We start from the raw sequence: 26,364 nt of genomic DNA on the forward strand, positions 1-26,364 counted from the left end.
ACCTATGGGAGTAGAATGTCCCATCCTTCGCCCTCCCTCAGAGCAGCTGATGGTTTCAAACGGCTGACTTTGCAGTTAGCGTAACCAGTAACCACTATGCCACTCCTTGCAATGGCCAAGGATGGAACCATTTGAGCAACACAAAAATTAGGATTGGAATTACAACCTAAGATAGAAGAATCCGTGAGTCTGTATGATATAAATAGAGGAAACAGACAAACTTCTGTGAAGCATTCCAAATAATTTAAGTAGCTATTCTGCCCTCAAAGAGGTAGCATAACTGCTCCATCAGGACTTCTTTCCAAGCAGTATGGATTGGGTGGGCTTGAGGGGAATGGATCCATCTAGTAAAAACTGACTCAGGTGGTCAGTTTAGCATGCCCCTTGATACGCGAGGTTGACAGTTTGAGTCTACTCTGTAGGACAAAGATGAGGCCGTCTGCTTCCATAAAAATTTAGTCTCGGAAACCCTATGGCATTCTACTCTGCCCTATAAGACCGCGATGAGTCAGAATCAGCACCCCTTGGTGGGCTTACCCTCTGAGAAAGCCCTGATGAAAGCACCTGACTGCCAGCCAAAAGGTCAGCTGTTCAAACCCATCTTTCAGGAGGAAGATCTGGCAGCCTGCTTCTGTAATGATCACAGCCTTTGGAATCCTGTGGGGCAGTTCTACCCTGTCCTGCAGATTTGCTATGTGCCTGTAGAGACTCAACAGTGGTGGGTTGGTCTAGTTTATCCTCTGAAGCCAGGAATTGTACACCAGCCACTTTATATTTAAAACATGCTTCCCTTTTTTGCCTCTTGGAAGGTGGTAAAGTTCTAAATCAAAAAATGATATTAATGGGGAGCCTGTCTGCTTAATTTTCATGGCATTTTAATACTGAATAGATAAATGGACTTTTCATTTCTATTAAATCCCTTCTGCATATGCTGTTATATTGCATATTAAGTGGTAGTTTTTGGTGACAGACAATAAGTTTTTCTAGTTTTGTATCAAACTGCCCCCACTCAAAAAAACTATGGTTGAAAAATGTAATTGTAATAGTTTTATGACTAGTTGAAGATATTGCTATGTATGTGACTGTGGTTAGATTTTCAGCATGGTTTTTACTTTCATATTCGATGCCGGACAACAATGAAGGCTATTTTTTTCCCCCTAAGACAGAAGAGCATGATCAATAGTCTCAAGAGAAGAGTTCAAACGGCCCAGCTATCTTGAGAAGTACTACTCTCAGACTCCTTTACAAGATCATACAAAAATGCCATGAAAAACCTACTGGACAGTGACATTGGATAGCTAGGGGCCTCCACGTCTATGGTAGTTTCTTCATAACTTGACTTTATGTCTGCCCTGACAATTCCCCAAAGAACATACGTTCTCGTGGAAACTGCAAGACCTGGGAAATCATATGACTCTCTATCCAAAAATTCCTTGTATGCTCTATGAGTTGCAGGCTTTCTCAGTTCCAGCATAGTTTCAGCAAGTGGTTTGGAGCGCTCCTTTTAAAGCTGCTGCTTTGCCCTGTGCTCACTAGACTTGCCAAGCACGCCTTCTGAACTGTGCAGAGTCAGCTCAGGCACTGCAGGTCTACAAAGTCAACAGCAAAATCTGCTTGCAGCAGTCAGAACAGAATAAAAGAAGGGGCCCATGAAGACCAAAAAAATGGTGTGGCTTCATGCTCACCCTGCTCAACAACTGTAAGGCTTGGATCAACTCAGAGCAATTTTTCAGTGGATTGCTCTTGTTTAAAATTTTCCATCCAATTGATAGTGTGCTCAAAGCATCCACCTTTGCTGGAAAAACCTCACTGACAGTACACGCAGATACCCAAAAGACTAGGGTTCACATACAACCTGCCCTTCCCAAACACTGCTTTCTACCTCATGTGAGATGCTCACTGCCTCCCCTGCTGCACTCCCCTTGGTGACCTACACTTTTACATGGAGCATTTTCTAAACGCACACAGACAGCTAAGACACCCCGAGAGTGTTAGCATAACTTGTATCCTGAGCTATACTACTCCAGGTTATAAGACTGAAGGGAAAAAAAAATTTAGAGAGAATGCTCTCAGAACTAACACTTTGGTCTGATATATTCAAAGGCACTAAACACTTGCACTACAAGATCAACAATTCAAGAGCAGAAATTTAAATATTCATAAGCAACTAGATCTTTACGAACACTTATTTCCTCATTGCAGATGACAAAACTAACTCTATAGTCAAGTAGATACCAGAAACCAAACCCACTACAGTCAAGTCGATTCTCATAACCATACAGTACGAAGCAGAACTGCCCCGCAGGGTTTCCAAGGCTTCAGTGTCTATGGAAGCAGATTGCCACAGCTTTCTCCCACAGAGCAATCGGTGGGCTTGTACCGCTGTCCCTTTTTGTGAGCAGCTGAGTACTTCAGCCACATAATGCAGGGTCTTTAGAAGACGACCAGATTATAACATTTAACCCGTAAAGTTTCTCTCAGAAACCTATCTCTAGGAAGACAGGCTCTGTAGCCAAAGTGCAGACTTATTTATTTATTTTATTTCCTTCGCCATTTGGGGGATGGAAAAGCATCCCTGATTTGTATATTAAAGCACAAGCATCTGTCCTACTGATGATATTCTAGGGAAGCCCATTAGCATAAAATTTAACGATGTCAAATAAGTGGATGTGAAATAGGGACTGCGTAAAGACACTATTTCCAAGGCTGACAGAAACATCACTGTTTAGAAATGCAAATGAAACCATTATGTTCAATAATTATATGAAAATATGAACAGTTCAGCATGTTTTCCAGCCCTGATGGCGGTTAATGGGATGTACGCTTATGTAAATAACTACTATTAAAGCTAATGCTGAAAAAAACTAATAAATTCATACTAAAGCAACTGATTTAGTATGCTTTTAAACCCCAGCAGTGCTCACTTATTAGAAAAGAGTGCATTATTATGTTTAGAACTCATTACTGCTACAAGTCACTGCAACTCCATCAATTACCATGCATTAATGAAAATGGGACACATACAAAAAAAATTATTGCCTCTCAGCAGTTTTCTTTAAAGACAAAATCTAGGGGTATTACCATCATAGGGCCTAGTAGGGAACTTATCCACAAGATAGCAGTAACTCCCAACCCTCACACCCAAGGGCATTTTGAACCTAAGAGGAGCCAACCTGTAGGTAAAATTACCAACATTGGTAATTTTTACATCAATAAGGAATTTTTAATATTTGAATTATGATTTTTAAGACTCATATTAGCATGTCCTTGGTAAAATGGTTTATTATTTAAAAGGCAGCTAACAAAAATACCAAGGGGTAATCTTAACAGGAAGGCGCACCAGGTAGACCATGGTGAAGCTCTGGCAGCTAGCCCAAAAGGTTAGCAGTTCAAGCCTACCTGTAGATCAGTGAGAGAATAGACTATCTGCTCCCATAAAGATTACAAACTCACACAAAAACAAACTCACTGCCATGAGTGGATGCCGATGCAGAGCCGCCTCTAAAGGCAGGGTAGAACTGTCTGTGTGGGTCTAGGAGACTGTAATTCTTTATGCGAGTAAAAGCCTCATCTTTCTACTGCAGAGCAGCTAGCAATGAGCAGTCAATGTATAACCCTGATATGCTGGGGATCTCCCTTAAAGGTTAGAGCCTAGGAAATGGAACAGCACCACTTGGTCCTCCAGAGCTGCTGCTCATCGGGACTGACCTACTGGTCAACCACAATGACAGAAGGTGGATGGTTTCATTCCAAGAGGCTGTTGGGTACAACAGATAAATCTCACTCTAATTCTATGTTTCGGCAAATTCTGTGGAGCCAAGGATTGGGTTTTTAAGAACAACAGTTAAATTTTATTCTTGGCAACAAGCTGGGTTTCACTGCAATATGTTCACTGCAATATTTAGCACAAGATATTAAGAAGCCAAAAAATCCTTGTTGTTTCAAATTTCGATTTAGTTGGCACCTAACGACAAGGAAATGCTGATGAAGCAGGGATTCAAATACAAAAAATCCCTCTGTTCTTACTCCTGTCAACATACACAATATATTCTATTTCTTTAATTTATGTACTTTCCCTGACCCTTCGCCCGGTTCTAGCATCCAGGAAACAGAAAAACACTTTAGCACCCAATAAATGTGAAAAATATTTGCTAACTGTCTGACACAATCTTGTTACATATAATGAGTATATATTTACTTGGAAAATTGTAACTGTCACTTTAGTTCAGCAGTTTCGCAGGTTTAGGTCTTAAATATTTATTCATCTCCCAAGAAGCTATTACTGCAATTTAGGTATACCATCTCCAGGGGGTAGTAGAGTGTCCTGATTACGCAACCCCAACAAAAAAGTCCAAGCTTTCTCTTAAGAATCAGATAGTCTCTGATCAGTTAACTTGGGTTTAAATATTCATATGCAACAAATATTAACTGAGGTACTGTACTAAATCCTAAGTATACAATAGTGCACTAAATAGAAATTATGCCTTGTAGGGGGGGAAAATCCATTGCCTGTAGCAAATTTTAACTCATGGCAATACTCCATGTTTCTGAGTAGAAATTTTCCATAGGATTTTCTTGACTATAATCTTTAAGGGCAGATCGCCAGGTCTTTCTTCTGTGGCACTGTTGAATGGGTTTGAACCACCACCCTTTAGATGAGTCAATGCAAACCAGTCGTGTCATCCAAGGACAATACGTAAATATAAATAGGATGGAAAGAGCTGTGAATAAAATGCTCATTCAAACTAGGAATAAAAGACAAATGCCAAAAGTGGAAAGCTAACATCTAATCTAAGGATGAAAAATAGACATTTCCCCCGAAGACAGAAGAAAGGAAATGTCTCTTATAATTTCTACTCAGTAACCTCCTAGAAGTCCTAGCCAGAGCACTATGTTAAGAAAAAGGAAGACGAAAAGCATAAAGATTAGAAAAAATAAAATTGTTTTCATTTACTGATGACCCAATTGTTTGCATATAAAATCTTAAGAATCTCTAAGACAACTACTAGAACTAATATGAATTTAAGAAATTCAGAGCAAAATATCAATATACAAAGATGAATTCTAATTTTATAATGAACAATTGAAAAATGAAGTTAAAACCAAATTTAGAACTAATTTTAAAATTAATGAACTCATTCTTATACTATAGTTGGAGCCTTAAATGGCAAGATTAAAAAAAAGAAGAAGAAAACTTGGGGTCATAAAACCTATGGAGTCAGGACAGCTGTTTCATTGCTGACACCTGGACTTTTTTTAAGTGAAACAGAAATAAACACACACCTTGTTTTAATTACTGTTATTTCGGCATTTTTTTAATACACACAAAGTAAGACAGTACTAACACAGACGCATAAGAAGTCATTATTAAATAGGTTCCAACGAATCCTAGAATTTTCAGTGATGCTTCTGCACTCTTTACCTTGAGTTCTATACCTTGTCGGATCAGGGTAAGATGGTGGGGTTCCTAAGCTGACTTCTCTCACCAACACGCTTACTTACAACTCCTCAACACTCTTAATGCTTTCTCGCATAACCAAACGAACCTTTTGTTTCAAACATTACATTGTTTCACAGAGGGAGAATGTTGATTGGTGGTTGACAGGGCATGGGTGGGAAGGGAAGAGAGGGGCAACTGTTTAATAGGATTGGGGTATCCTTTGGGGAAGACGACATGTTTGGAACTAGATAGAGGTGGTAATTGCATAATCCTGGGAATGTACTAAATGGCTAATTTTATGGTACTTTCACCTCAGATTTTAAAAACTACCTATGTTGTATCTTCAAAAACTACAGAACAAGTTTCATTGGGGAAGAAAAAGGGAATGAGCACTCTGAAGGGAAAACGGAAACAAAAGTACTTCAAGTAGAAGATAACATTAAAAACAGGAGACAGTATTTGAAACATAAATCAAAAGGTTTGTGAATTCCACTATCTTTCAATTCCATTTTCCCGTGGATATATTTGAAACCCCCTGTGGTGAAGTGAAATGTCCTAATCTGGCTCTTCTGCCCATGCCTGTTAACTCTCATCAAATGATGAAAAGTGAAACTCCGTAAAAAGGGCGTCACCCATAGATGGGATGGGTCGGTTTGGGTTGTCATTCCTGAGTCTAATAGAGCCATCGCAGAAGCAGAGAGTGATAATCCCTGGAACCATCAAGGAAGAAGAGCTACCCAGCAGGCATGATTGATTGAACTCCCTGCCTGAAGTTTCAGGGTTAGCAGACGCCTAGCCACACCAAGACCAGAGGTGGAGGCAAGAAGACCATGAGATAAAGGAGAGGACCAGCACCAACACTGTAAGATTACGAAACAGAGCAGCAGGTGGGCTTCCTGGTTCCCAAAGGCAGACACCAAGGGGCTGGGTGGCTAAGAGGCTAAGAACCAGAGGCTTGGCTGCTGGATGAAAAGAGGTGGTTATGTGGACCTAAGATGGTATCCTTAACGTTTTCTGATCCTGGCTTGTGGTAACCTATTAAGTTCTATAATAAAGCCTCATAATTGTATTTTATATTATGTGAATCCTGTGTGGCCAGTCTACTCTGCTCTATAGGATCACTATGAGTCAGAATTGACTCAATGGGAGTCAAAGTTTTCAGTCACCATACCATAGGCTCCCTTCTCTATGTCAAAATTTTTCTAGTGCAAATTTCTCACTAAGACAATTATGATTTTCAACTTCTTTTGTCGATCTTACCTTCCTCCCTTTATTATCTTCTTTTGCTCCTTGACCTCTAGAGTGAGGTAAATGGTCTAGTTTTACCAAAAGTAGGGTCGCCTTTGTCCTTGGCTTCAGTGAGTAACTCTTGATCTTGGATTTCCAGGACACGTCTAAAGATTTGTGTTGGGGAGCAGGGGCTGGTCAGAACAGAAAAGACTCACCAGGGAGGCTGATCATATCACCTGGCTGTGGGAGGCAGGATGTAATCTATCCTACAGGACTGCCCAATAAAGAGCCCAGGACAGGAAGGTTCAGGAAGTCTCTGGTCAGCCCAAAAAGAGTGAAGGTGCAGTGTTGCGCTGACACACCTACAGCAGTCCCACCTGCAATGAGAATCTTCCTATACCTCGCTGCCCGTGCAGCTCTTCCTTATAAGGATCATGATTTGTATTCTCTAGAAACACAAAACAGTAATTATAAGCAGAACATCTCTTGTCAGTTCAGAGTTGTTCCAATGAATCTACAAATCCCAGGATGGTATTCTCGTAATGTGTGAGCTCTGCCCGAGCTCCCCGTGGTTAGGGTCAGAGCAGGAATGTGTACCACATGGACAACTTGCAGCAGAAGGAGGCAGAAGTGGGAAGGCAGGACAGGGGCAATCTCTGCCCTCTGGGAATCAGCGCTATGCTGCTGCTCATCCACGAAGCTACTGAGGAACCTCTTAGTACCTTTTCCTGGGTTTACAACCAGCTTTTGTGTGGAAAGAGTCCTTACAGGTATGGCTAGAAAAATAAAACAGCTCCTAACAATTACTTGAAGAACTGACCGGTGGAATACAATTAAGATATTTAGATAGTCTGTTTTTCTAGGCCACGGGACTAAAGGCTGCTTGAGACAGTCTTTACGGAAGGCACTCTATCCTGAGGAAAATGAGATGCTCAGCAACCTGGCATTTCTATTCTAACAAAAGATAGTAAAATTGGGAGGAAAAGGTGTCAGTCTTCACCATCTTTCCTGTAAAATAAAACAACAACAAACCTACAGCCATTGAGTCGATTCCAACTCTTAGTAAACCTGTAAGACAGAAAAGAGCTGACTCTGTGGGTTTCTGAAATGGCACATCTTTAAGGGAGCAGAAAACCTCATCTTGCTCCCTAAAGGTGGCTAGTATTTTCAAACTGCTGACCTAGTGTTTAGAAGCCCAAATCATAACCACTATGCCACTAGTGCTCCTATCTTATCTATAGAACTGATTCAATTCAGATATTATGTTTACTTCTGCTTATTATGACTATACCATAGCTAGATTTACATATCCTGAAAAATTACAGACCTCGAAAATACCATTATCTCGGGCATAACTATACGGAAAAGAAAATGCTATTTCTTATTCAAATTTAACTGAGAGTATTACCATCTGAATCACTTAGCTATTCATAAGTGAAGGCCATTCTAAGGTTATGAACACTAGGACAAATTTGCTACTGATTAATAATAAAGTCATTCAGTATATTCTTCAAATCTAAAAGAACACCACACTGTAGTATGGCAAATGAATTTAGCTGAAGGAATTATGTCAGAATAACCATTTAAACAAGATCAGTAAGGTAAAAGGTAAACAACTAATGAACTTTGACGAACAATGATTATGAGGCTGATTTATTCAAAGCCTATTTCTTTATATAAACTGTTAAAACTTTACAAGTGATTTTAAATGAGGCTACACAGATTCAGCACCACTTACCAATGCAGAACTATCACTGAGAATTTTTAAAAATTAAAGTAGAATTCCTCCCCCTTCTTGTATGCCCCCATTTCATTCTGTTGAGCTTTTTTTACACAAGGGATTAAAAAAAAATGAATTCCCAGGAGCAGAGCCTATGAGTAGTTCCATACCCCTGCCTCCTCACAGGGTCGCCATGAAAAACTACCGGCCATTAGTCGACTAAATTTTCAGAAGACTCTGTAATATAGTTGCAGCAACTGGGACATTAGTAGACTAAATTTTCAGAAGATTTTGTAATATAGTTGCAGCGACTGAACAACTGCTAAGTACAAAAAAAAATAGGTAGCATTTAAAATATAGGAAAACTTTAGTTTTCTACCAACTGTGTCCTCCCCTTGGCCCCATAAGTGGCTTAGCCAACTAAATGCTGCACCAATAAGACACAGGAGAGTGGGGTGGGGTGGGGAGGGGGAGTGTCTGATCTTGGGGGTGGGGGGAAGAGACTGATCTTTGACTGTGGGAGAAAGCACAACAGCCTTTATTGTCAGGTGCTGTTGAGTTGGTTCTGACTCACAGTGACTCTATGGACACCAGAAGGAAGTGTGTGGAAAGTGTGTGTGTGTGTGTGTGTGTGTGTGTGTGTGTGTGTTTTCTGATCTGAGGGCTACCTGAAACATTGACTAAACGGTCCTGCTAGTTTGGTCTATGAAGTCATGTGGGATAAGTGTGCAAGAGCATTTAAAGGCTGCGACTGCTTAGAGCATCTTGGAGTAAACTGTTGATTTTTATCTTCAACAACATATTAGTAAATTGAATCCAGCAGATATTAGCACAGTATAAGGTCTGTATATCTTGACCAAGTAGAATTTATCTCACATTCATAGAACAATGGGGAGGTAATGGTTAAACTGGATTCCACACAGACAAGGCTTATTCTGCTGAGATTTAATTACAGAATTCAAGTTGCATCTTTAGATAGAACAATAGGGAAAAAATAATCACATGATCATCTCAATTGATGCCGAAAAGGCATTTGACAAAATCCAAATGTCTGCTCATTATTAAAAACACTCAGCAAACTAGAAACACAAAGATTTCTCACCATGGGAAAAATAATAAAAAACCCCAAAGCTAATATTATATTCAATAAAAATTAAAAGTTTTCTACTTACGGTTAGGAACAGGACAGGTATAGTAGTTAGACTTATGACAACTTGAATCTGTATGAAAGCACAGGGAGTGGAGTTCAACCTATGAATCAGGTGGTGTGGCCTGGTGATGCCTCCTTGGAAACATGACAGAAAGTGCAAACTTTTTTCTCTTGTCCTTCACCTTCCTCCTTGCTGGAACTCTGTGTCTGCCTCCAGGGTAGCCCCATGTGGGCTGCTGACCCTGGAAGCCAACCTGAGCTGTCTGCACTCTGCCATGTTTCCACTGACCTGAATCTTCACCTGCTGGAGGACAGCCAAGCAGACTTTAACAAACATTTTAAAAAACCTAGTAAGATCATCAGAGAAGCTGAAGAAAACCTAAGAGCTATGTTTGATGCTATGAAGAGGAACAACATCAGAATAATTAGATTATCGGAGGAAGACCTAACAAAGATATCAAAATAGTGAGAGAATTCTTGGAGGAAAACTTTTCCAGCTTAGTGAATGGAAGCCAGGCAACCATTCAGGAGGCTGAAAGAACACCAAATAGACTGAATCCCAAGAAGTCACCAAGGCACATAATAGTTAAACTATCTAACTTTGAGGAAAAGGAGAAAATCACGAGAGCAGCTAGGGAAAAACAAGCAGTCACATATAAAGGTTCCCAAGTAAGAATATGCTCAGACCTATCAGCAGACACTATGAAGAGGAGAGAGTGGGGTAACATATTGCAAATACTGAAGGAAAATAACACAAACCCAAGAATACTCTATCCAGCCAACTTATCTATCAAGATAGATGGAGAAGTAAGAGTCTTCCCAGACAAGAAAAAAACAAAAACAAAGAATACGTTAGAAGAAGCCCAGTCCGACAAAAGATCCTTGATGATCAAGTATGGACAGAAGAACAGCACTCACACAGCAAAATAAGAGACCATCACATAGAACAATCTCACCCAGAAGTCAACAAAGAGAAAACAGCCGCCAAGATCGCATTGGCTTAAGGGCTGGAAAGAAGTCAAGAATGAAGCACACACACACATACACAGGTACAACACACTGATAAGAAATGGCGGTAGGAAAACACCCAACACAAAAGGTATAAGATGACATCACAGAGTCCACAGATGGATGTAATAACCCTAAGTATCAATGGAATGAACTTAGGCATTAAAAGGCTGAGGCTAGCAGACAGGCATAGAAAACACAACCAGTCAATCTGCTGCCTACCGGAGACACATCTCAAGATTACAGACAAAAATAGGCTGAGAATCAAAGGCTGGAGAAAAACATAACAAGCAAACAGCAATTCAAAATAAAAGCAGGGGTTGCAATCCTAATCTCAGATAAAATTGATCTCATAGTGCAAACCATAAAAAGAGATTAGGAGGGTCACTATATAATGCTCGAGGGAACGGTAGAAAAAGAACCACTAAGAATTTTAAACATATATTCCCTGAACAAGAGACCCATTAAATACTTCAATCAAACACTCAAAAAGATGGGGAAAAAAGCACAGCTTCCACAATTATAGTAGGTAACTTCAACACACTGCTCTCTGGGAAAGATAGATCACGGGAAAGAAACTCAACAAGGAGGCTACAGTTCTAAGCACTACAAGTAGACAATATGGCCTGATAGACATTTACAGAGCTCTCCACCCAAATACAAATGAATTCACATTCTTTTCAAGCCCACATGGCACATATTTGAAGACAGACCACATGCTGGGGTCTAAGGCAAATCTGCATAAATTTAAGCACATTGACATAATACAGAGATCTCTCTCTGACCACTGAGCCAGGAGGCTGGAAATCAACAAAAGGAAGATGAAGAAAAGAAGAGCAAACAATTGGAGGATGAATAATTCTCTTTTGGAAATGCAGTGTGTACTGCCCCAGATCAGAGATGCGATTAGGAACTTTCTAGAAACCCGCGAGAATGAGAACACGACATACTAAAACTTATGGGGCACAGCAAAGGCAGTTATCAGAGGAAGTTTTATAGCAATACATGCAGATATGAAAAAGGGAGACTTATGATTGATATGCTGGCACAAAATCTACAACTACAACAGAGTCAACAGGGCAATTGTACTAACAGCAAAAGAAAAGAAATAATAAAAATTAGTGCTGAGATTCAGGAGAGGGCAAATAAGAAAACTATGGAAAAAAAATCAATGGTGCTAAAGCTGGTTCTTTGAAAGGATAAAGAGAACCCAATATAATTACCATCATCTTTCTTCAGAGAATTAGAAAAACTGATGACCAATTTCATATGGAGAGGGAAAAGTACAGGATTAGACTTTAGAAAAGACGTTTTCAAGAAGGATAGAGTGGGAGGGCTTGCTTTACATGACTTTAGCACCTACTATACAGCCACAGTGGTCAAAACAGTGTGGCATTGGTATAATGACAGATACTCAGAACAATGGAAAAGAATTGAAAACTCAGAAATAAAATCAACAGCATACAGACAACTGATCTTTGATAAGGGGCCCAAAAATACCAAATGGGAAGCAGATGCCCTCTTCAACAAGTGGTGCTGAAAAAACACAGATATCTACCTGTAGAAAAATGAAGTAAGACCCTTATCTCACTCCATACACAAGAATAAACTGAAAGGTAAATCACAGACCTTGAGGGGAAACCCCCAACTATTAGGGCCATCAATGAGAGAATAGGGACCAACCTGAGAACTTTGGCGCAGGGAATATTTAGGCTATCAGAAATAGGGAAGGACACAAATGCAGATGAGTCACAAATTGACAAGTGGAATATGGTGAAGATAAAACACCTGTGTACATAGAAAGAGTTCACCAAAAGAGCAATAAGACAGCCCATGAACTGGGAAAACATCTTTAGCAAAGACACATGAGATAAAGGCCTTATTACTGAAATCTATAATACTCTGCTAGCTTCCAAAAAGAAGAAAACTAATTGCCCCCTGAGGAGGTGGGCAAAGGACCTGAACAGAAGTTTCACAAGGGCAGAAATCTGAATGGGCAATAAACATATGAGAAAATGTTCCCGATCATTAGCCATAAGAGAAATGCAAATTAAAACAACTATGAGGTACCACCTAACGCCCTCAAAGATAGCCCAATTCAAAATATCAGAAACCAACAAGTGTTGGAGGAGCTGTGGTGAGATAGGAACTCTCATCCACTGCTTAGTGGACCTGTAAGTATGTACAGCCACTATGGAAATCAATTTGGCGATATCTAAAACAGATGGAAATTGAACTACCATACGATCAAGCAGTCCCCCTGCTGGACATATACCTGAAGAGGCAAGAAACAAACTATGGCCAGACATCTGTGCTCCAATGTTCATCACAGCACACTTCACAACTGCAAAGAGTTTGAAACCAAATTTCCATCAACAGGCGAACGGATGGAAAAAAATGTGGTACATACATACAATGGAGTACCATGCATCCCTAAAATGCAGTGATGAACACATGAACAACATTGCTGCATGGGAAGAACTGGAGGAAATTATGCTAAACGAAGTAAGCCAAGCACAAAAGGACAAGTACAATATGAGTCCACTGAGGTAAGCTTAAAAATGCAAAAGAGACATAGGGAAACAGTTACTATATACATAGTTTCCTGGGGTAAGGTCCAGGTAGTATGACAGGGGCAAGGACCAAATCCAGGGATACATATGGTAGCCAACTAAAAAGGATGGTGAAAAACTAGACAAAGGTAGCGGAGAAACAGGGAACTAACCCACCCAAGGGGAGGCTGCTGTTTATATCTCCACAAGGAAAGAGGGACCAGACTTCAACCCAAAACGTGAATGCAACATACTGGCATGAAGCAGGGAACCAAAAGAGAGGTCTGAGGAGCTGACCCCAATCCCAACTACGTGGACAGCCCCCTCACCTCCCAGAAGAATTCACTTCAGAGGGCAACACTGAAGGTACAGCTCAGGGAGAGGGGCATGTCTGATCAGAGCACATGAAGGGAGAGGAAGAGAGAGTGGAGCACATCCTGGTCCACCAAGCCTTGCTCTGAGTGATATCCCTGCTCAAAGCAGCCAAAGCAGAGAGGACCATATGGCCAGCCCCACTATAAGACATGACATCCCTCACTGACCCACAGTGCTATGGGGGACAACACTGGAGACACAGTGTGGGAATTGTGCCTGACCTGGACCCACCACACCAAGGGGAAACACACAGAAGCAAGGGAATACCAAAAATAGACTTTGGGGCCAGGGTGTGACACCCCATCAGACTCAACTGGAACATACTCCTAAAGGTCAACAAAGAGACGTTGAACTATTTCTAGGCTTCTTTTTGTCATTTTGCTGTTTTGTTTCCTTTTGTTGCTTTGTTTTGCTCTATCTTGTTTTTGTGCATATTATAATCTCTGCATGTCTGTCTAGAAGAAAACAACGGGACAGATGGTTCTGGGGGGATAGGGGAGATGGGGGAGGGGAATGAAGTGGATGTTAACAAACTCAGGGACCAAGGACCAATGAGTGATCTAAAATCAACGGAGAAGAGGGTGTACGAGGCCTGGTAGGCTTTAATCAAGGGTAATATAACCAAGAGGAATTACTGAAACCAAATGGAGGTTGAACATGATAGTGGGACAAGAGGAAAGTAAAAGGAAATAAAGGAAAGAACTAGGAGGCAAAGGGCATTTATAGAGGGCTAAATACAGGCATGAACACATGTAAATATAATTATATATGATGATGGGGAAATAGATCTATGTACATATATTTATAGGTTTAGTATTAAGGTAGCAGATGGACATTGGGCCTCTACTCAAGTACTCCCTCAAAGCAAGAACACTTTGTTCTATTAACCTGGCATTCTATGATGCTCACCTTCCCAACACGGTCACTAAAAACAAAGCAGGTGTGTAAGCAAATGTGGTGAAGAAAGCTGATGGTGCCTGCCTGTCAAAAGATATAGTGGCTGGAGTCTTAAAGACCTGAAGATAAACAAGCGGCCATCTAGCTGAGAAGGAACAAAGCCTACCTGGAAGAAGCATGCCAGCCTGTGTTATCACCGGGTTTCAATGGGATCAGGTATCAGGCATCAACGAACAAAAAATCACATCATTGTGGATGAGGAGGAGTGTGGAGTGGAGACCCAAAGCCCATCTTTAGGCAACTGGACATCCCCTTACAGAAGAGTTGTGGGGAGAAGACAAGCAAGTCAGGATGCCGTATAGCACCGATGAAACATACAACTTTCCGCTAGTTCTTTAATGCTTCCTCCCCCCCCAACTATCCTGATCCCAATTCTACCTTACAAATCCGGCTAAACCAGAGGATATACACGGGTACAGATAAGAGCTGGATACACAGGGAATCCAGAACAGATAAACCCCTCAGGACCAATAATGAGAGTACAATACCAGGAGGGTAAGGGAAATGTGGGCGAAAAAGAGGGAATGAATCACCATGATCTACATATAACCCCCTCCCTGGGGAACGGACACAGAAAAGTGGGTAAAGGCAGACATCGGACAGTGTAAGACATGAAAAATAATAATTTATAAATTATAAAGAGTTTTTGAGAGAGGGTGGGGGAAAATGAGGAGCTGCTACCAAGGGCTCAAGTAGAAGGAAAATGTTTTGTAAATGATGATGATAAAAAATGTATAAATGTGCTTGACACAATGGATGGATGTATGAATTGTGGTAAGAGTTGTATGAGCCCCCAATAAAATGATCAAAACAAACCCTCTAGGGAACAGTCCCACTCTGTACACCTGAGGGCACCATGAATCAGAATCAGTTCCAAGGCAACTTACAAAAACAAAGTCCTTTTGGCCACAACATTTAACAAGTGTCAAAAGATGAAAAATTTAAAAACGTCTCTATTAGGGCTAGTTTTGAGTTGATTCTGACGTCTAGTGACCCTATAAGGCAGGGCCGAACTGCCGCGATGGAATTCTGGGACTGCAACTCTACAGGAGGAGAAAAGCCCAGCCTTTCCCATGTGCAGTGGCTGCTGGTTTTGAACGACTTGAGTGTGGTTAGCAGTCCAACATGTAACCCACTATGCCACTAGAGCTCCTACAAGGGCTAATGTAGATGTCCTAAGTCACATATGTTTGAAGGCCAGTGTCATTCAATATAAAACATTTGCTCTCAGAAGGCTGAGTTTCCACAGGCAGAGGCTTCAGCATGTCAAAGAAATAAAACTAAAGATGAACCTCATTAAACAACAATATGGAATAGTGCCAAAAAATTATTTTCTAAAAACGCACTAACACTCAACCAAAAGAATAAAGACCAGGGAAAGTGATCACAGAATAATACTGAAAACACACCAAGATTTAGAAAGCCAAGCCTACCCTTCTAGCCATCACCTCGCTGTCAGCTGTCAGCTGGTCACACTTCCCTTCCTTGCCTGTTGCTATAATGACGGTAAGTCATATGCCAGCAGGGTCACCCCGGGTGGAAGCATTTTCAATGAAGTTTCTACACGAAGACCAATTAGAAAAGAAGGTCTGCAAATCTACTTAATTAATAATATACTGATACATTTTTCCATAACTTTTCTTTTTCCAAACATTTGTCATTAATTACTATGGAAATATTTCTGTAAGAACAATATGCAAGCTGATCTAAAAGCCAGCTAACTTTAGATAACTTCACAGAACAAACAAAATGACCTCTAGTCATTACAATTTCTCCAGTATTAAAGATCATCATTAGATCAGTAACACAACATTGTTTGTGGCTTCTTAAATAGAATACATGGCCTTTATCCAAGTACCACAGAATATATTCTATCACTAAATTATTTCTATTTAGAATCCTAAAGAAAAGGTACAATCCAATATTTATTCTGAACATAAATACCAAGATCCATCAAGATCAGCGGTTCTCAACTTGGGGATCACAGCCCCTTTGAGGGTTGAATGACCCTTTCACAAGGGTCGCCTAAGACTCATAGAAATGAGAAACCACTCCTCTATCAACTCCAGGCGTGTCTGACCACATGCAGATAAGCCCATATGAGTACTCAGTGTGAAGACTGTTACCCATGCTACACCATGCTTCAAGACAAAACTTAATTTGTCATTAGAAGTAAATATTTCACAATATATAATTACATACTGTTTTGTGATTAATCACAATGCTTGAATTATGTTCAATTTGTAATGATGAAAATACATCCTGAATATCAGATATTTATATGACAATTACAGTTATGAAGTAGCAACAAAAATAATTTAATGGTTGGGGGCACCACAACATGAGGAACTGTATGAAAGGGTTGCGGCATTAGGAAGGTTTAGAACCACTGATTAAGAGCAACAAGGTATTTGAATATGCAAAATGTGTAGCAAATCTACTTACTATTTTGTTAGGATTTGATAATATTAATAGTTATTTTTCACCACTGGTCACAAAGCCAGCTATAGATTTATATGTGTTTGTTTTTAAAGTGCTAATTTTCCTATAAAGTATCTGAGGCTGGCCAATATTTTCTTATGTGAAAAATGCAAAGCTTACTCTGTACTTCAGTAAAATTTAAAGTTCGGGGAGGGGAGTGAGAACGTGTTTGGCAGCATAGTAGTTTGTTACAGTAGTATTCCCACTACCTCTGTCCAACAAGTATCCACCCATCGCCATTCTCCCCCGCCAATCATACTCATTCTAAGCTCAGATTTTTTCATTTTCCTATAATTATTCCCAAGATTACAGAATCTCCTGCTTTTTCTTACAAAAGGTTAATAAGATTAATTCAAAAGCAGAAATCTTTTCACTTGAAAGTTATTTCCTTTCTCAAATTTATTTCTACTCCCCCAGATGCCTCCCTCTCACCCCATTCTATCCTCTCAATTATAAGAGTACTTCCTCCAGTATGGTCTGATCTATTCGGGATTTAATTGTATCCCCCAGAGAGAAATGGTGAAGTCTTAGCGTCCAGTACCTGTGAAGGTGGCCTTGTTATCACTGAAATTAACAGGAGGGTACACTGGCAGAACTAAAAACACAAACCAACCACTTTCATTGTCATTGAATCGATTCTGACTCACAGCGACCGCACAGCAACTAGAGTAGGTGTTTCCTGATCTGAGTGGTGTCTCTAAAAGAGAAGGGACACAGGCAACCTGGCAAAGGCAGGGCAGCCGTATGAAGATACATCTCCAACCAAGTAAAGCCTGGAGAAACCAGACAGGGCTTTCTAGACACTTTGGAGAGAACATGACGAGTCTGACAAGTTGACTTGGACTTGGTCCTCAAGAACCGTGAAGTAATCCAGTTTTATTGTTAGACGCTATGCTGGCAATGATGATGACAGGCCTGCAGTACTGTATTACCCTTTTTTAGACTAACAGATAATGTTGGCATCATCTCTCAGTCTGGCCTTTAATAGCAGTGATGTACAGGTAGACAGAGAATTCGGAATACCCTTTGAAGCAGAATTGTTATTCAGAACCAATGGTTTCTTCGAGTAATTACATTCTTCTGCCTTGTCTCTAACTCATTTTCAGCAGTCATACTGAGACCTTTGGCTCATCCTACTCTTTAAAAGGATTGAGGTTGCATCCTTTGAAACACTTGCCCCCTAGAGTGGTTTCTAAAATGACTACCCATCCAAAGGGCCCACGGATGTCAACTAAAGCACTTCTAACCTGCTTCAAAGCACTGAGTCTCAACCACAGAGAGCGGAGACGGACCATTAAAAGCCCGTGAAAAAGGCACAGGATGAGCATCAGAAGAGCGTCACCTTTTACCTCAACCATCTCAACACACAAATGGAACCTGCTCTGATTCGTTACATTGCCGCTTCGTTACACACAAAATGTGAAGCCTCCGTTTTGACAGACCCGTAATAAAGACATAATTATCCACATATTACAAATAAAGTTTAAAAGGATGTAGAGAAGTTCAGTACCTTCCTAAAGTCAGAGAGCTGGTGTTAGTGCTAATGCCGAGATTTGGGCTCCAAACCCACCATGTTTTTTCAGTTTTGTTTTTTGCTATGCCAGTGACAACCACTTAGTCGTCACTTCTAATAACTACTACTTTGTGCAGGCGAGTCAATACTGACACGTAGTGACCCTGGAGGACAGGGTAGAACTGCCCCTGTGGGTTTCCGAGACTATAACGCTTCATGGGAGTAGAGAGCTTCATCTTTCGCTCACTGAGTAGCTGGTGGTTTCGAACTGCTGACTTTGTGGGTTATCAACCAACCAACGAGTAACCCTTAATCCACCAGGGTTCTTCTCTAGTCACTGGACTATACTTTTCCTCTGAAACTCCTGATACCATCTTCCCCCTGAGACATGTGCTCTAGAAATAGAAGTAGCTCAAGTATAAACCAACTTTTCTAATAGTTATACCCTACCATGATTTTTCATTTTGGACACATATTTCTCTTTAAACTTCAGATGGACCTCTCCTATCCCATATATTCTGCGAGAGGGGAAATTCTACTAGGTATGTCAGACAGGTTGGCTTTGAATATGGAATATTCATTTACATAAATAAGTGTCCAGGAAATAAACTTTCTTTCAGTCAAAGACGGAAAATTGCCAGAATTCTGATGTTTCCATAATAAATTCCCAATTTACTTTAAGAACAAATCCTTCAAGAGCTTGATCTTACCAGAGATATATAAAATCTCTTTTTCTTTCTTTTGACAAAGATACTGGTCTGTGTTTTCATAGATGATTAATAAATCATGTTATTGGGAGTTTTAAAACAAAAAAATCCATAAATTTGGTACAACATAACTTTAAAGTGACAAAAATCAGAATTCATGAAGACAGCACCTCCATCTGAAGCAGATTTTAAAGTGATCTAAAATTATCCAATTTCACGTATATGAAAGAGTTTGAATCATTCACGTATGACAGATAAATGTATCTGTAGTTAAATTTATATTGTTTTAAATTATGTCCTTGTTTTATGTTTCTGAGTTTTATGTTCTGTAAAATCATCTGTATTAACCTTTGACAGGTTTATTCTGTACAGGAGATTTGCACCTGAACAATCGATTTGGAGTAAAAAACATGGGTATCATTTTTTTAAAATCATTACTTCCTTTCTTCTTTGACAATAGAGCTCTATTGACACAATTATCTACTGGTGATTAAAGATATCTCTAAAATAATAAGCATATCAGAACAAAGGTATATAAGAGGTGGAAACCCAACCATACTAACTACATCATTTCCATTTTCAAAAATGGTCTAATCACAATAAGAACAAATACTCAAGGCAGAAACACTCTACCATATGCAAAATAGGGGTGTGTCACATGATGTACGTGGGAAAACAGGATTTCTACTGCAGCTACTCCACTTGACAGCTGGGGCACAAAGGCAGCCAGGAACAAGACATAAACAAATATGGCAGAGCGGGATTTGCCTCCAAGGCAGCAATTTACTGACCTCTGAGCTAAATCAAGGGAATACTGTGAAACACAGTCATTAAGTCATCTGGGGCATTTTAAACAGTTAGCCTGATGAAAGAAACCACTCACAGACATGGGCAGTTTTGACTGTTAAATTCAAGAGTCCACTGTTGGGCCACTGACAGCAAGACCGGTGGTGCAAACTTACCAGCTGCTCCGAAAGAGAAAGATGCTCCTGAAAAGATTTAGTCAATGAAACCCTACAAAGGGTCACTATGAGTCAGAACGACTTGATGTCAGTAGGTTTGGGTTTGGTTACCAGAGAGTTATCTATTTTTGCTAAGCATATGATCAAATCATGCCACAATTCATCACATTCGAACAGAGGCCAGAGTTTCTAAAATTACCTACTTCCTCTTTTTCCCAGCTCACCACAAATTCCAATGGATGGAAATACGTATCTTTTATGCCAGGAAAGCCAAAATACCACATCTTCATTAGCTAAAACGCCAATCCTGTGTCCTACCCAGGTGACAGACTTGGAGGCTGATTCCATTCCCCCGCCCCCTTTCTCCTGTGCTGCCTTCCAATGTAAAAGATGGACAAGCTTCTCTCTAATGTTCTCAACCCTGATCACTGCTCAAGGGGGCCCTGGAATAACGTGAAGGCAATAACTACGAAATGAAATACTATAAAGGGTGAAATTTTGAGAGAATCTTTACATAGTTCAGAAAGGAGGGTGTAGCGTTAACTGAAAGAATTGGGGCTTTGTCCTGGGTTCCTGAGAGACCACCTCCAAACCCTGGGACTTTCTCCAATGGTTACAGTGTCTTTGATGACCACTGCAGATCACACTTAAGGATTTAAGACTCACACTGGGGGAAGGCTGACTGAGCCAGAAAAACCTATCATGAAATCAAACTCCCACAGGGAAATCTACAGACCTCAGGGTTAAAGAAGTAGAGTTTGAATGACATAATAGACTCCCTCCACCTCCCAATAAAGGCTCTGGACTTTAACACTCCACGAGCTTCGTGAAATAGATCAAGACGCACAGATGGTAATACACCTCTTATGGGGACCTACCCTACCCAGTGGGAGAAAGGGCCTTCTACTCCCATATATAGTTGGTCTTGGAAACTTACAGGGGCAGTTCTACTCTGGCCTACAGGGTAGCTATGAGTTGGCATCGACTCAATGGCAGTGAATTTGGTTTGGCTATCCAATGCCTCTCTTCATGTGTTTCCTTTCAGTCATAATATACCTGTAAACATAGGCCTTTCTAGAACTGTTAGTTGTTCTAGTAAATTATCGAATGTCAAACTTGTCCAGGTTGAAGGGGAGCCCTAGGGACCCTTGATCTTATAGCTGGTACCCTGAGAGGAGTACTGCTCTCTTGGGGACTCTATCTTGGTACTGGTCCTGAGCTGGAAGCCTGGAAGGTCTGTCTTAGCTCCCAGTGGCATGGGAGGAAGAAGTGCTGCATGCCGGTCAGTGTCAGAAGAAGAGAGAGGGGATCAGAAATGATGGCGATCATTGTTGGATTTGATTGACTCGTACAGTCTGGTATCAGAGAATTGGGATTTGATTTTCTATGTGGTAGTGGAGAAGCAACGGCTGTGACCTCTTGCTCTGTTCATTTTGCCCTAGTGCAAATGTAGTGTCCAGAATTGTAGCAGCCATCTGACAACCTTTAGCAAAAACAAGAGTCCTGGAGAGGCGTCAGCCCTGAAAACGTTAAGCACAGAACCAACTCTAGGTGCCACCTACATGCAGAGTTACTGTTCCATGAGGCGAAAAAAGACCCTCAAAATTGAGATTCCTGTTCCAAGTGAGAGCATTTCTACCTTCCTTTTCTTGAAAATGCAAGTGGTCCAAATCACCACTCTGTGTGCAGTGAAGAACAAAAGTAGCCGACCACAGTTTGAAACATTACTTCAACCCAGAGAGAAAGAGAGCAAGAAGAACCACACAGGCAGAGAAGCTAAGGTTGCTGAGTCAGAGAGGGCAGACAAGGCCAGGTAGATGACAGACGAGTTACCGAGCTTTCATCGTTAGGTGTTGCCCAGTGGAACTGCTCCGCTGGGTTTTCTAGATGGTAATCTTCAAGGGAGCAGATTGCCAGCTGCCGGTGTGGGAATGGCAAAGTGTCCAGTGGTAAAGAGAAAGAAATAAATGAACAACTATTCCTTTAGAATTTGGAGACAATCAATCATGTCCTACATAGAAAATCCAGCCTGAGAATTTAGGTTATATCAATTTCCTATCATGCACCGCTAGCAGCTAAGAAAAGATAAATGCAGAATTCACTTTTTATTGTGTTTTGGACTTCTTTCCAAGTGAATTAATTTATTTTTATGCTTTGCTTCCCTTGACACAAAGGTAGCTACTATCGATGCCTGATCATTTTAACCCTTGCAGAATATTTCAAATAATTAATAGTCATACTGACAATAAAGTCAATGATTCCTCTAAGCATTTACAGAAGAGTGTGGGTGGCTGACCCATACCCTATCTTTAGAAACAGTCACTTCAATATCAATGTCACAATATAAAATATCCCTTCCCTCACTCGACCCATTCAATAGAAAGTTCAGCAATATACTTATTTGAAATCATACCCAATGAGTACAAACCACAATACCCTCTCATTCTCTAAACGCTCCATGGGAATGGTCTGTACTGTGAACATTTTTCAATGATAACATCTCTAAGTTACAAAGGGCTCTGTGTGTGGTTTCCTAGTAGAATGCCCTGGAAGTGCTCAAGTTTGCACAAGCAAGAACACCAGATATGAAAAGGTTTCGGGAACAATTACAGCAGTGGAACAGAGTTTAATAACGTTCCAAGGCTACATTTTAATGCCCAAATTCCTTGCTGTCTTTTCTAGTTGACAAATATCTGCTCCACAGCATAAAAGCAGCAGCAGCACAGCTGGGTGGCACATCGAGCACAAAGGAGGCGGCAGCGCATGCTGGTAAGTGTCGTTCTGATTGCCTAGAAATGGCAGCACATGCAGATTTATTCCGTTATAAATTAGAACAATAATTTCTCTGGCGTTTACATTTTCTCCACGAGGGAGTCAGAAAAGAAAGAGGACTTTCAAAAAGGATATCTTCCCTTTCTCGGATGATCAGCTCGTTCTGTTCTTCCAGCTGCCTGATCTTCTTCTCAAAGGCCTCCTGCTCAGCCTTGAGGCGTTCTTCCGTCACTTCCTTTTCCTCGCTGACTCTGAAAGAAAGAGAAGGGGCTCAAGCACCACCAACAGTGCGCCAGTGTAAGAGAAAAGGCGCCTTTACCCAAACTGGACATCTTCTAGACGTCTCTGCCACTTAAATTCTTTCCTCGTCCTTTTTAAAAAATCTTCCATAAGGCAATCCTTCTTCACCTAAAACATGCATCATCAGAAGTGTCTTAAAAATGTAAAGTTCATCACGGGCTCAAAGAGAAAGTAAATGTTTAGAAAATGACGATGGCAACATACGTACAAACGTACTTGATACAATTGATGTATGGAGTGTTACCATAGCCATTAGAGCCGCCAATAAAATGATTTCAACAAAAACCAAAATCTCAAGTTCAACGTAGGACACAGGTGCCCAATTAAAATGCCAGGAAGACAAATATTCCAATTTTTAGAAGAGGATTTTTCCCTATTATTCAAACAGGCATAACCCATTCATTTTTACTTAGACTTTTATTTTTTTCTCTCACACTTTTACTTGGATTCTGCCAGTGAAATAAATAGCATCTGGGTCTCCCCATTCACATCTTCCTGACCCTTCACTTCTCAACAGCATGTGAATAATTGGACTTGGGAGGGAAAAAAATGCTGCTAACGTAACGGAAAGTTTGCACCGTATTTATCCTTTATAAATGTATTATACAAATTTAAAATAACCTCAAAAGTATTGTCACTGCCGTTTGAACTCTGAAAAACAGTTCTACTCAATCCCATCAAAAGAACCCAAAGGAAAAAAATCTTCAAAGGGTAAACAAACACCAAACGAAAAATCCGAACTCAAAGCCACTGAGTCAATTTCCGCTCCTAATGACCCAGGACCAGGAAGAAGAGTCCGGTGGGTTTCCGAGAGGAACGCTCTGATGGGAGCAGAAGGTCCCATCTTTCTCCCGTGCGGCGCTAGGGGTTTTCAACTACTGGCCTTGCAGTTAGCAGCACTCTGAGCCTACTACCCCAGCAGGGTTCTGGTAAATGACAACAGCAGACCTTATTTTTAAAGTTGCCAGAGCATATTTCAGAACAATCTTGATTTTTCATGCAACTCTGAATAGAGATCTTAACGTTTCTTGTCTTTGTTAAAACCAAAATCCCCCGGCTAACAGTTTACAGCATCTCAGAGTAGAAATGACCTGTGGATTTCTGAGGCGGTAAATCTCTACAGGCCAGAGAGCCTCATCTTTCTCCCAGAGCAGCTGCTGGGTTTGAACTGCGGCTAGCAGCCCAGTGCTTGATCCAGCTATGCCATCAGGGCGCCCTACATCTTTGTTACTGGTACTTAGCTCTCTAAGTATCCATATTTATCTTAATCCTTATCTAAACTATTCCACTGATATAAAATATGGCCTTAGACCTCGCTGAAACAAGCCAGCGGCAGGATTTGGGTCAGCCATTTTGACCTTCTCTCAGCCATTTTCACTCAGCAGCTCTGAGAAATTCAAGGAGCAATTTCATCCACTGAACTCCAAATATACAGTAATCATATTCATTTTTGCCATTTCAAACAGGAATAACCAAAGACAACAACCAAACAAAATACTCAAAACCTTAACTTCCCATATTCTTTCCAGAAAACTACCCAGTGAACTGCCTGGCCACATCTGACCTCTAGCTAGCCAAAGAAGAAAAACTACCACGAGGCAGCAAACAAATAAGCATCGATTCTCCATTTCTATGATTTGTTTCTCTAGTACCCCGTTTCCGGTACCATAATATGTTAGCGTGGACTAGAGAAACAAATTCATAGACACTCAAGTGTATAAAAAAGAGCTTTATATAAAAGAGTAATTGTATATTAAGAAAACATCCCAGCTCAGTCCAGATTAAGTCAGTAAGTCCAATATTAGCCCATATGTCTGATACCAGTCCATAAATTCCTCTTCAGACTCATGCAACACATGCAATGACACCAAGTATAGGAAGATCACAGGTCAGTGGATGGAAAGTCTATGGATCCAGAGGCGGTGGAAGTATCTTAGCGCTGGCGTGGGTCTCTGCATGGCTCCTCCAACTTCAAGGCTCTGGCTGCCATCAGCATCACTTCATGTGGCTTGTCAACAGGAATGTGTCACAGCAAGTGTGTGTCCCACCTCCAGGGAGGAAGACAGGAGCTCCCAGAATCCTCAGGAGAAGGCCAGGCCCACAGAGAGGCCTCATTGGCAGCGACCTGATTGACAGGCTAGACTCTACCCCTTCACTCTTAATAGTCTCAAGTTGACACCCATTATGTAACTACTACATCTATATGATCACACAAGAACATATGCCGTGACAGTCACAGGGAACACTACCTAACCTTTTCTGTGAGCTCTACCAGAGTTGCTTCTGACTAGGAGAAATCCCAGAGGCTTTCCTCCACCACTGGCCCTCTGGGAGGCATACAGGCATTAATGCAGTTGCAGGCTTTTGAACAGAATACATTCTGTTTTTAAAATACTCTGTGTAAAAGCACATGGTACATAGTAGTGCTCGTACAATGGAGCTACATTCAAATCATTTCCCTGTGCCCGACATTTCAAGCTTCGTATATTACAAGGTCCATGAATGAGACTTGCCTCCTGCCTTCCGGAGGGTAATCTTAACACTGATAGAACTAGCAGGCGCCAGAACAACTAAACAGAAACACACATCCACCAATTTATACTCTGCTATAGGTTAGTCTGCTTCCTTTGGCCCTATCTCTTGCCGTTTCTCGCTATTTCTCTCAAGACACCTGCACTACTTACTATCTTTCTGTCATCCTACTCTGCCTCAAATGTCAAACATTTCAATGTTTTTATTTTTGGTCTCTAACCAGCTTCTAAAACACTTCTGTAAAGAAACTGCTCCAGCTCAAGTGAAGCCCCAAACTGGGACTCGGAAGACCAGTGCACTTGCTGGGCTTGACAAAGTCTGCTTACCCCTCTGAACATCACTGCTCCTACCTGTAAAGGAAAAGGTTACACTAGACATTTAAAATCCTCACAAGCTCTGGAGTTCCATACTTTCCCTAACAATGTATAATACAAACATCCTGTAGGTTCCAGTAAGGAGCCCTGGTGGGGTAGTGGACTAAGCGTTGGGCTGCTAACGTCAAGGTCATTAGTTCAAAACCACCAGCAGCTCTAAGGGAGAGAGATGAGGTTTTCTACTCACATCGAGATTCGCAGCCTTGGGAAGGCACACGGGCAGGTCGATTCTGTTTCATAGGGGCTGCTGTGAGTTGAGTTGGAATCTACTTGGAGGCAGTGAGCGGGAGT

General features: G+C 40.9%; 1 protein-coding gene across 3 annotated transcripts in view; it reads right to left on the bottom strand.

The window, feature by feature from the left end:
- Nucleotides 1-26,364, bottom strand: part of KIAA1328 (KIAA1328 ortholog) — a 260,762-nt gene that overhangs the window by 213,189 nt on the left and 21,209 nt on the right. For all 3 annotated transcript variants that reach the window (XM_075532526.1, XM_075532527.1, XM_075532528.1), the window contains one exon: nt 23,003-23,118. In XM_075532526.1, coding sequence (XP_075388641.1) covers nt 23,003-23,118 — 116 coding nt within the window. The remainder of the gene's footprint in view (nt 1-23,002; nt 23,119-26,364) is intronic.

The sequence above is a fragment of the Tenrec ecaudatus genome, chromosome 15 (genome assembly GCF_050624435.1).
Source record: "Tenrec ecaudatus isolate mTenEca1 chromosome 15, mTenEca1.hap1, whole genome shotgun sequence".
Lineage (NCBI taxonomy): Eukaryota > Metazoa > Chordata > Mammalia > Afrosoricida > Tenrecidae > Tenrec > Tenrec ecaudatus.